Genomic DNA, 11,785 nt, shown 5'->3' on the forward strand with positions numbered 1-11,785 from the left:
TTTACCACAATTTAAAAACTTTTTACTTGGAAAAAAAAAAAGCAAATGAAGACATATTTGAAATTTTCAAATAGAGTCCAGAGATATAATAATGCTGACAACAGTCATTTCACATAAACGTATTTCAATATTCAATGACAAAACAGCAAATAAGGAAGAAAGTGAATAAAAACAAATGTGAAATATTTTGTTTTCAGACGTAATGTGTGCATAGGAACCTACATTTTTTTCACTAGCACAAAGTGAAGGCATTTTTTACTAAAGATTGGGCTCAAAATATTGAATAGATCTAAAGGCCTGAAAATTTTTTTTTAAATACATTTTATTGATTTTTTACAGAGAGGAAGGGAGAGGGACAGAGAGTTAGAAACATCGATGAGAGAGAAACATCAATCAGCTGCCCCCTGCACACCCCTTACTGGGGATGTGCCCGCAACCAAGGTACATGCCCTTGACCGGAATCGAACCTGGGACCCTTCAGTCTGCAGGCTGATGCTCTATCCACTGAGCCAAACTGGTTAGGTCAAGGCCTGAAAATTTTTAACAAATCAAGAATCAAATCTCTTATAATTCTGACTATTTTAATTGTCTAAAGTGATGGAAATGTTTTGTTTCAATTAAATTTTGAATTATGTTACAAAAATATTTTTAAAAGTTGTCAGATTTGGTTGGCATCACCAATGGAACAGAACATAGTCTAGAAATAAACCAAATTTATTCTGAAATTTAGTATAAAGGTGGACTTTTAAGAATTTTTAAAATGTTTTTATTGATTTTAGAGAAGAAGGAAGAGGGAGAGAAAGCTCAGCATCGATGTGAGAGAAAAACATCAATTGGCTGCCTCCTGCATGCCCCCTCCTGGGGATCAAGCCCAAAACCCTGGCATGTGCCCTGACCAGGAATTGAACAGGTGACCTTTTGGTGCATGGGATGATGCTCAACCAACTGAGCCACACTGGCCATGGCAAGGTGGACTTTCTTTTGATGGTTGCCGTATGGGAGGGGTGTTGAGTAGGTGATGAAAAAGGGTAAGGGATTAAGAAGAGCTTCAGAAATAAGAAGAAAGCTTCCTTTTAAAATAACTCTTAGGATCTTTTGCATTTTGTACCATCATCATTACCCAGATCCAAACAAAAACAATTTTAAGAGAAAAGGCCATCAATATAAATGTCTTACCTACAAACACTGATTAATTAGCTCCAGACTGAAATGGTTGAACTGACATTTTTAGAAAAGAAACTGAAATGCCACCCACCCCTGTGACAATAAAGCATAAAAGCAATGATAACTCAGTTTCATCAGGAGTTGAGAAGAAAAAGTTGAAGAGCAAAGACAAATGAGTAGAATTAAACTTCTTTTTTCAATTGTCTCAAATACTCCAAGTTTTTAAAAAGTCTTTGGAGTAGGAGGACAAAACAATAATTATCCATATTGAGGGAACAAAAACCTTTAGAAGTATTTTCAGCCCAGGCGACATGGCTCAGTGGTTGAGCATCGACCTGTGAACCAGCAGTTCACGGTTTGATTCCCGGTCAGGACACGTGCCTGGGTTGTGGACCCTATCCAATGTGGGACATACAGGAGGCAGCCAATCAATGACTCTCTCTCATCATTGATGTTTCTATCTCTCTCACCCTCTCCCTTCCTCGCTGAAATCAATAAAAATATATATTAAGTAAATAAATAAAAGTCTTTTCAGCCCTGGCCTGTTTATCTCAGTGGATAGAGCGTTGGCTTGCGGACTGACAGGTCCCAGGTTCAATTCTGGCCAAGGGCACATGCCCAGGTTGCAGGCTCGATCCCCAGTAGGGGGCATGCAGGAGGCAGCCAATCAATGATTTTCTCTCTCATCATTAATGTTTCTATCTCTCTCTCTCTCCCTCTCCCGTGTTCTCTGAAATCAATCCTATCTAATAAAACACAAATAGGGTAATTAACCGTACCTCCGATACGCTTCCCATTGGCTAATCAGGGCGATATGCAAATTAAATGCCAACCAAGATGGCGGCAAGCAGCCACACAGCTAAAGCGAGCAGGAGGCTTGATTGCTCCAGTGATGGAGGAAGCCAAGGTTCCCCGCCTGCCATGGCCCAGCTCTGAGCCTGAAAGTAACAGCTCCGAAAGCAACTATGTTTCAATTATGGAAGCTAAACAAACCCCAGATACCTGCTTTCAGCAGCTGAGGTCTCAAGCTGAAGCCGGCCTCAGAGCTGGAGCTGGCTCTCAGCTTAGCGACAGCCAAAGAAGGTAAATAAATCCCAGAATAAAAGAAAAAAAAGAAAAAAAGGAGAGGTTGGGAGCTTCAGTCGCCCACCAGCCTGAAAACAGCCCTCAGCCCCTCACCCAGACTGGCCAGGCACCCCAGTGGGGACCCCTACCCTGAAGGGGGTGCAACCAGATGCAAACAGCCATCAGCCCCTCATCCATGCTGGCCAGGCACCCAAGCAGGACCCCCACCCTGATCCAGGACACCCTTCAGGGCAAAGCAGCTGGCCCCCACCCGTGCACCAGGCCTCTATCCTATATACTAAAAAGGTAATATGCAAACTGGCCCTAACAGCAGAAAGACTGGGAATGACTGGTCACTATGACACACAATCACCACCAGGGGGCAGACGCTCAATGCAGGAGCTGCCCTCTGGTGGCCAGTGTGCTCCCACATGGGGGAGCTCTACTCAGCCACAAGCCAGGCTGATGGCTGCCAGTACAGTGGTGGTGGTGGGAGCCTCTCCTGCCTCCTCAGCAGCGCTACGGATGTCCGACTGCAGTTTAGTCCTGCTCCCCGCTGGCAAGTGGACATCCCCCCAGGGCTGCCGGGCTGCCAGAGGGATGTCTGATTGCCATCTTAGGCCCAATCCCCCAGGAAGCAGGCCTAAGCTAGCAAGTGGTCATCCCCTGAGGGGTCCCAGACTGCAAGAGGGCACAGGCCGGGCTGAGGGACCGCCGCCGCCAAGCCTCTAGTAAAAAATAAAAATAAATTTTAAAAAAGTATTAAAAGGGAGGAGAACCAAGATGGCGGCATAGGTAAACACCGGAGATTGCTGCCTCACACAACCACTTCAAAAATACAACTAAAAGACGGAACGGACATCACCCAGAACCACAGGAAGGCTGGCTGAGGGGAAATCCTACAACTAGAAGGAAAGAGAAAAGCATACCGAGACTCAGAGGAGGTGCAGTGCGGAGGTGGAATACTGAGGTGCGGAGGTGTGCACAGAGTGGGTTGGCGGCGGAGGGCGTGGTTATCTTTTTCAATCGGGAGGGAGTCTCAGGCTCTGGGCTCCAGATCCAGGCAAGTCTCTAGGGACCCAGACTCAGACAGGAGAAGCGGGACTGTCTGGCATCAGTCGGAACTTGAGGGCAGCTTTCTCTCCAAGGTTTGCAGTGGTTGCTGGGACACTGAGAGGCGGAGCCTCTGGGGACAGGACTGAGAGCAGCCATAAATGCTCGCTCCGCTCGCCTTGTTGTTCCCGTGGGAACCACCCCGCCCAAGCCCTGCACAGAGGCATTTGCCAGATAGCCTCAGGCAAAGGCTAGATTAGCACCTCCCTAGAGGACAGAAGTTCTCTCACTGCAGACACAGCTGATTCTCACAGCCAGTTGGCCTGAAGGTCAAATCCCCCCCAGTATTAACTACAACAATCAAGGCTTAACTACAACAAGACTGCGCACAAAGACCACAAGGGGGTGCACCAAGAAAGCATAAAAAATGCGGAGACAAAGAAACAGGACACAAATGTCAGAAATGGAGGATATAGAGTTCAAAACCACACTTTTAAGGTCTCTCAAGAACTGTCTAGAAGCCGCCGATAAATTTAGTATAGTAAGGCCCTCGAAAAGACTGGTGAGACCGCCAATAAATATAGTGAGATCCTCAAGAAATCTAATGAGACCGTCGATGTTGTGATAAAGAACCAACTAGAGCCCTAACCAGTCTGGCTCAGTGGATAGAGCGTCAGCCTGTGGACTGAAGGGTCCCAGGTTCGATTCCGGTCAAGGGCATGTACCTTGGTTGTGGGCACATCCCCAGTAGGAGGTGTGCAGGAGGCAGCTGATCGATATGTCTCTCTCATCGATGTTTCTAACTTTCTATCCCTTTCCCTTCCTCTCTGTAAAAAAATCAATAAAATATATTAAAAAAAAAAAAGAACCAACTAGAAATTAAGCATACACTGACTGAAATAAAGAATATTATACAGACTCCCAACAGCAGACCAGAGGAGCGCAAGAATCAAGTCAAAGATTTGAAATGCAAAGAAGCAAGAAACACCCAACCGGAAAAGCAAAATGAAAAAAGAATCCGAAAATACGAAGATAGTGTAAGGAGCCTCTGGGACAGCTTCAAGCGTACCAACATCCGAATTATAGGGGTGCCAGAAGATGAGAGAGGGCAAGATATTGAAAACCTATTTGAAGAAATAATGACAGAAAACTTCCCTTATCTAGTGAAAGAAATAGACTTACAAGTCCAGGAAGTGCAGAGAACCCCAAACAAAAGGAATCCAAAGAGGACCACACCAAGACACATCATAATTAAAATGCCAAGGGCAAAAGACAAAGAGAGAATCTTAAAAGCAGCAAGAGAAAGAAACTCAGTTACCTACAAGGGAATACCCATACAACTGTCAGCTGATTTCTCAACAGAAACTTTGCAGGCCAGAAAGGAGTGGCAAGAAATATTCAAAGTGATGAATGCCAAGAACCTACAACCAAGATTACTTTATCCAGCAAAGCTATCATTCAGAATTGAAGGTCAGACAAAGAGCTTCACAGATAAGGAAAAGCTAAAGGAGTTCATCACCACCAAACCAGTATTATATGAAATGCTGAAAGGTATCCTTTAAGAAGAGGAAGAAGAAGAAAAAGGTAAAGATACAAATTATGAACAACAAATATGCATCTATCAACAAGTGAATCTGAAAATCGAGTGAATAAATAATCTGATGAACAGAATGAACTGTTGATCATAATAGAATCAGGGACATAGAAAGGGAATGGACTGACTATTCTTTGGGGGGAAAGGGGTGTGGGGGATGCGCGAAGAGACTGGACAAAAATCGTGCACCTATGGATGAGGACAGTGGGTGGGGAGTGAGGGCGGAGGGTGGGTGGGAACTGGGAGGAGGGGAGTTACGGGGGGAAAAAAGAGGAACAAATGTAATAATCTGAACAATAAAGATTTAATTTAAGCCGAGACCGGTTTGGCTCAGTGGATAGAGCGTCGGCCTGCGGACTGAGAGGTCCCAGGTTCGATTCCGGTCAAGGGCATGTGCCTGGGTTGCGGGCATATCCCCAGTGGGAGATGTGCAGGAGGCGGCTGATCGATGATTCTCTCTCATCGATGTTTCTGACTCTCTATCTCTCTCCCTTCCTCTCTGTAAAAAATCAATAAAATATATTTAAAAAAAAAAAAGATTTAATTTAAAAAAAAGTATTTTCAGATAGAGATGGGTTTTAATGATATTTAAAACAGAGCTCTCAGGTTCTCCCCACCAACACCCAAGCTGTCACCTTAACACAAATATGTGCAAATGTCCTTCTAACCCCATCCAAGCACAGCTATCAATAATCAGCATGTATCTGAATAGGCAGCAAGTGTGGCAACTAGCTACAACCCTTCCATTTTGGCCATTAAGGATATTAGTTCTGCATTATTGTTTACAGGAAACATTTCCCACTAAGGCCAGCCTGCGGGTCCTGACCAAAGTAACACAGAGCTGGAGCCCAGGCCCCTGTGTTGGCGCCAGGAAAAGCGAAGGAGCGGGGGCAGATAGAATCCCCAAAAGGGACTGCTGGAGAGCCCAAGGCTGCCAGAGCAGGCCCGTGTCCCTTCATCTCTGTCCGCCTCAGAGCAGCGATGGAGCAGGCGCAGAAGGGATGAGAAGGAAGCTGGTCCTGGAGAGAGCAGCAGAAACACTTGACAGGGTTCAGACCCAAAGATAAACACCAGCTGAGAAAAGAATTCTCCAGAACACGTTTGAGAGATGAGCATACCACACTTGACAATTCACTGCTGCTAAGTCCCTTTAGATGACTTTTTGTTGACATACATGAGATAGTGGTGTACACAGGTGGAAATCAAACAAGCTGGTCACAAGGCCTTCCCCTACCTTTCCAGTCTTCTCTCATCCCTCCCCTACATGACCTCGGCATTTTCTCACCTCCTTGCCCTGTTCTCCCCTCATGAGATGCCCCATTTCCAGTCTATCTATTACACTATGTCCCATCCTTCAAGGCCCATTTCAAATCCCTGTCCCCTCCCCAAACCTCCTCTGAACATCCAAGTTTCCTGAGATTTCTCTACATTCTAAGACATTTAATATTTTACATTAAATATATACATACATGTAAATGCACACACATGTATGTATATACCATTCTAAGATGAAATTAAATATAACACTGAGCCATAACATGCATTGAATGTAACAGTTAAGATCACAGGCCTGGGGTCCTGGCTTGGAATCCCCTCGCCACCTCTTACTGTGTAGCCTTGAGGAATTTGCCTAACCTCTCTAAGCTGTGTAAGACTCAAGTTTAAGAACCCCTACTTATCAGTTCACTCACTTTGCTCATTGACTGTTTACTAAGAGTTAATTATGTGTGAGGCCCTGGCAAACAAAATGAACAAGATTTCACCTCCCAAATCCAGATACAGTCAAAGTGGAAGTCAAACTTATAAAATAACCCACAAATAACCAAGAACCAATTCCAATGGAGCCGACTTTAGTGGATGGTTTTTCGGAACATTTTGGGGATGATGTTTTCTAGCATAAGGTAAAAGTAGATTATGAATATTTTTATAAATGCAACTGTTTAAGACCCCGGGCCATGTAGCTCAGTTGGTCAGAGCACCGTCTGATCTGCCAAGGTTGTGAGTTCAATCCCAGGTCAGGGCACATGCAAGAATCAACCAATGAATGCATAAATAAGTGATTCATTCTCTCTCTCTCTCTCTCTCTCTCTCTCTCTCTCTCTCTCTCTCTCTCCTTTCCTCTCTCTCTCTCTCAAAATCAATTTAATAAAAAGTTTAACCCAGCCGGTGTGGCTCAGTGGTTGAGTGTCCACCCACACACCGAGAGGCTGTTGGTTTGATGCCTTCAGGGCACATGCCCAGGTTGAATGCTTGATCCCGGGGTGGGGGTGCGGGGGGCAGGGGGGGGGGATTGGTACAGGAGGCAGCCAATTAATGTTTCTCTCATCTATGTTTCTCTCTTTCTCTCTCTCTCTCTCTCTCTCTCTCTCTCTCTCTCTCTCTGTAAAAAAATCAATAATAAATATTTTAATTATTTAAATACAATTATTTAAATTAAATTTCTAGTGAAATGAACATAATCCTAGATCCCTAATTTATTTCTTTATCTATTTTATTGTAGCAAATAATTTATTTTTAACATAAACATTTCCTCTTGAGTAAGTACCATATGGGGTTTTAATATATATATATATATATATATATATATATATATATATTTATCATTCTTTGATGACTAAGGATTTTGCCAGGCCTCCGTCATAGTTCTAGAGATAGTCTCCTTATATACTTTATGTCTACAATGCTACACCTGAAATAAGTAATACAAAAATAAGATCTAGCTGAATGTATACCCACGTTGGAATATCCTTAAAATAGTTTCAATTTATTCCTTTTTAATAAACTCATAGTGTGACTTTTTCTTAAGAGTAGGTTGTTTTATAAACTAAGACTCATCAAATATATCAGTATTCGCTAAAACAATGCTCTAAGTGCTAAAAGGTAGAATTGGAGGTGGGAGGGAATATGTAGGGTCCAGACAATTGGTCCTTCATTAATAGAAGTTTTGCTCTAATCAAGTCACCAACAATCACTAAGAAATTGGTTGTGCTTTCCGTCTTTATGAGAATGATGTAAAGATAACTTCCTCTTATTAGTAGAGCAGGCTGCCTGCCTTTCTTCTTGCTTCACAGCACTATGCCAGCTGCAGCTATGCAGGATCCTTTTCTACCTAGCAACTGATAAACAAACAATAAAAACCAAAAAAAAAACCTTTGTCATTGGCCAGATCTCTATCTGGAAACAGGCATAAATTCACTCGTCTTAATTTTAGCTACTGGAATTGCATCCTAGCAGGGAGAAGGAAAAGAGTGTAATTTTTAGAGCACATTACCTCCAACTTGTGTGAACACCATGGAAGAGAGTCACAGTGGACAGATGAAGAAGAAAAAGAATGAAAATTTAATGACACGTTTAACTCTTTATTCAACAGAAATGTCGGCTACTGTCCTAATTCATGTAGCTCATGGTGGGACAGGGATAATAGACTTTTAAAAAAAGCAACAGTGCCCTAGCCAGTTTGGCTCAGTGGATAGAGCGTCAGCCTGCAGACTGAAGGCTCCCAGGTTTGATTCCGGCCAAGGGCATATGCCCAGGTTGCGGGCTCGATCCCCAGTAGGGGGTGTGCAGGAGGCAGCCAATCAATGATTCTCTCTCATCATTGATGTTTCTATCTCTCTCTCCCTCTCCTTTCCTCTCTAAAATCAATAAAGATATACATTAAAAAATAATAAATAAATAAAGAAAGAAAGAAAGAAAGAAAGAAAGAAAGAAAGAAAGCAACAACCCTGGCCGGGTAGCTCAGTTGGCTAGAGTGTCTTCCTGATATGTCAAGCTTGCGGGTTTGATCCCTGGTCAGGGCACAAACAAGACTCAACCAATGAGCCTGGCCAGTGAGGCTCAGTGGTTGAGCATCAACCTATGAACCAGGAGGTCACGGTTTGATTTCCAGCCTGATTGCAGGTCAGGGCACATGCCCAGGTTGTGGGCTCGATCCTCAGTAGGGGGCAGCTGATGGGTGATTCTCTCTCCTCACTGATGTTTCTATCAATCTCTTTCCCTTCCTCTCTATGAAATCAATAAAAACATACTTTTAACATTAAATATAATAGTCAATGAATACATAAATAAGTCGAACAACAAATAGAAGTTTCTCTCTCTCTTTTAAATCAGTAAATTAAAAAAATAATAATAATAAAAAGGGACAACACTTTGGTGTGATATTTTGTTTAAAAACAGGGATGTGAACACATCACTTATAGAGAAAGCCCCACAGGGTGCCTGTCCTCTCTGTCACTGTCCTGTGCTGACCAGGCTCAGAACCACCACTTTAAATCTCCTTTTGAAGGTTTCTCTCTTTTTTTTTTTTAAATATACTTTATTGATATTTTACAGAGAGGAAGGGAGAGAGATAGAGAGCTAGAAACATCGATGAGAGAGAAACATCAATCAGCTGCCTCCTGCACATCTCCCACTGGGGATGTGCCCCAACCAAGGCACATGCCCCTGACCGGAATCGAACCCCGGACCCTTCAGTCCCCAGGCCGACGCTCTATCCACTGAGCCAAACCGGTTCCAGCTCTCTTTTTTTTTTAATAAATATTTTTTTATTGATTTCAGAGAGGAAGGGAAAGCAAGAGAATAGAAACATCAATGATGAGAGAGTATCATTGTTCGGCTGCCTCCTGCACGCCCCCCACTGGGGATCAAGCTCGAAACCCAGGCATGTGTCCTGACCAGGAATTGAACCATCACCTCCTGGTTCATAGGTTGACGCTCAACCACCGAGGAATGCCGACCAGGCTCCTTTGAAAGGTTTCAAAGCAGTTTTACTCATGTCATACTCACCTTCCCAGCAACCCTATATCAGGCTAATAGGATTCATACAAGAAACTTGGCCATCAGAGATTCCGTGACTTATCCAAGGTCACTGAGCATTCAACACGTCCAGGAATCAAGTCCAGGTTTCCAGCCGCTACTGGCTGATCCCCTCACCCGTGTGTCACCCTGTTCTATTCTCAGACGGTGTTCATGCCCTCACTGAAAACAGACACCCCTACTACTGCCAAAGACTCTTCCCTTCATTGTCCCACAGGCAGGGAGTCGCAAGAAGATGGCAATGGCCCAGCAGGCTTATCTCCAGATGTCGCCCCAATTAGGCTGCCTCCCCTGACAACTTGCCTAACCCCTCCAAGCCTCATCGTCCATACTCGGTCTTATGAAGATTAAATGACATTATATGCATATAGTGCTTAGCACAGTCCTAGCACAACATACACCCTTAATAAAAGCTATATCCTATATAATAAAAGGCTAATATGCAAATTGACCAAATGGCAGAATGACTGGTCACTATGATGTGAACTGACCACCAGGGGATAGATGCTCAATGCAGGAGCCTGCTCCCTGGTAGTCAGTGCATTCAGCCAGAAGCCAGGCTCATGGCTGGCAAGCACAGCAACGGTGGTGGGAGCCTCTCCCACCTAGGTGGCAGTGCTAAGGATGTCCGACTGCTGGCTTAGGCAGGGAGCAGGCCTAAGCTGTCAGTCGGACATCCCCCAAGGACTCTCGGGCTGTGAGAGGGTGCAGGCTGGGCTGAGGGAAACACCCCCCCCCTTCCTCCCAGTGCACGAATTTCGTGCACCGGGCCTCTAGTCATAAAATAAAGGGTGTGCTATTGAGGATGTGGAGAATCTAGAACCTCTGTATACTGCTGATGGGAATGCAGATTGGTGCAGCCACTAAGGAAACAGTATGGAGGTTCCTCAAAAAATTAAAGATAGAACTGCCATACCATCCAGCAATCCCACTTCTGGGTACTTCTCTAAAAGAAGTGAAATCAGGGTCTCAAAGAGATACTAGCACTATTCACAACAGCTAACGTGTGGACACAACCTACATGCCCATGCCCATCTGTGGGTTCATGAATAAAGGAAATGTGGTCTATCCTTGGCCGGATAGCTTAATTGGTTGGAGCATCATCCTGACATGCCAAGGTTGTGGGTTTGATCCCTGGGCCAGGACACACATACAAGAATCAATGAATGCATAGATAAATGGAACAATAAAATCAATGTTGCTCTCTTTCTCCCTCCTTCTCTGTCTCTAAAACCAATAGATAAAAATTTTAAAAGAAAAGAAAATGTGGCTTTCCGATCCGCCATCTGAGGTGGAGTCGCCGCCAAGATGCAGATTTTCGTGAAAACCCTCACGGGGAAGACCATCACTCTCGAGGTTGAACCCTCGGATACGATAGAAAATGTCAAGGCCAAGATCCAGGATAAGGAAGGAATTCCTCCTGATCAACAAAGACTAATCTTTGCTGGCAAGCAACTGGAAGACGGGCGCACTTTGTCTGACTACAACATTCAAAAGGAGTCCACGCTTCATCTTGTGTTGAGACTTCGTGGTGGTGCCAAGAAAAGGAAGAAGAAGTCGTACACCACTCCCAAGAAGAACAAGCATAAGAGAAAGAAGGTCAAGCTGGCTGTCCTGAAGTACTACAAAGTGGATGAGAATAGCAAAATCAGTCGCCTTCGTCGGGAGTGCCCTTCAGATGAATGTGGTGCTGGAGTTTTTATGGCCAGCCACTTTGACAGACATTATTGTGGCAAATGTTGTCTGACCTATTGCTTCAACAAACCAGAAGACAAGTAATTGTATTTGGGTTAATAAAAGACATGAACTAAAAAAAAGAAAAAAAAGAAAAAAAAAAGAAAAGAAAAGAAAATGTGGTCAATATATAAAATAGAATATTATTCAGCCTTAAAAATGAAGGAAATCCTGTCATATGCTACAACATGGATGAACCTTGAAAACATGATGCTAAGTGAAATAAGCTAATCATAGAAGAACAAATACTGGGAGTGGGTGGGTGGGAAGAGATTAACCAAAGAACGTTTATGCATGTATGCATAATCCATGGACACAGACAAACAGTATGGTGAAGGCCTGGGGCGGGGGACAGGTGTG

The 11,785-nt window shown here is 43.9% G+C and overlaps 1 protein-coding gene across 1 annotated transcript; it reads left to right on the forward strand.

Annotated features, from left to right (window-relative positions):
- Positions 1–10,967: 10,967 nt before the first annotated feature.
- On the forward strand, positions 10,968–11,514 carry LOC308533525 (ubiquitin-ribosomal protein eS31 fusion protein-like). The gene has a single exon (XM_081111563.1). It carries the CDS (start codon positions 11,000–11,002, stop codon positions 11,468–11,470), a length of 471 nt encoding a protein of 156 aa, XP_080967689.1. The 5' UTR covers positions 10,968–10,999; the 3' UTR covers positions 11,471–11,514.
- Positions 11,515–11,785: the final 271 nt, after the last annotated feature.

The sequence above is a fragment of the Myotis nattereri genome, assembly GCF_964212035.1.
Source record: "Myotis nattereri genome assembly, chromosome: 17".
NCBI lineage: Eukaryota > Metazoa > Chordata > Mammalia > Chiroptera > Vespertilionidae > Myotis > Myotis nattereri.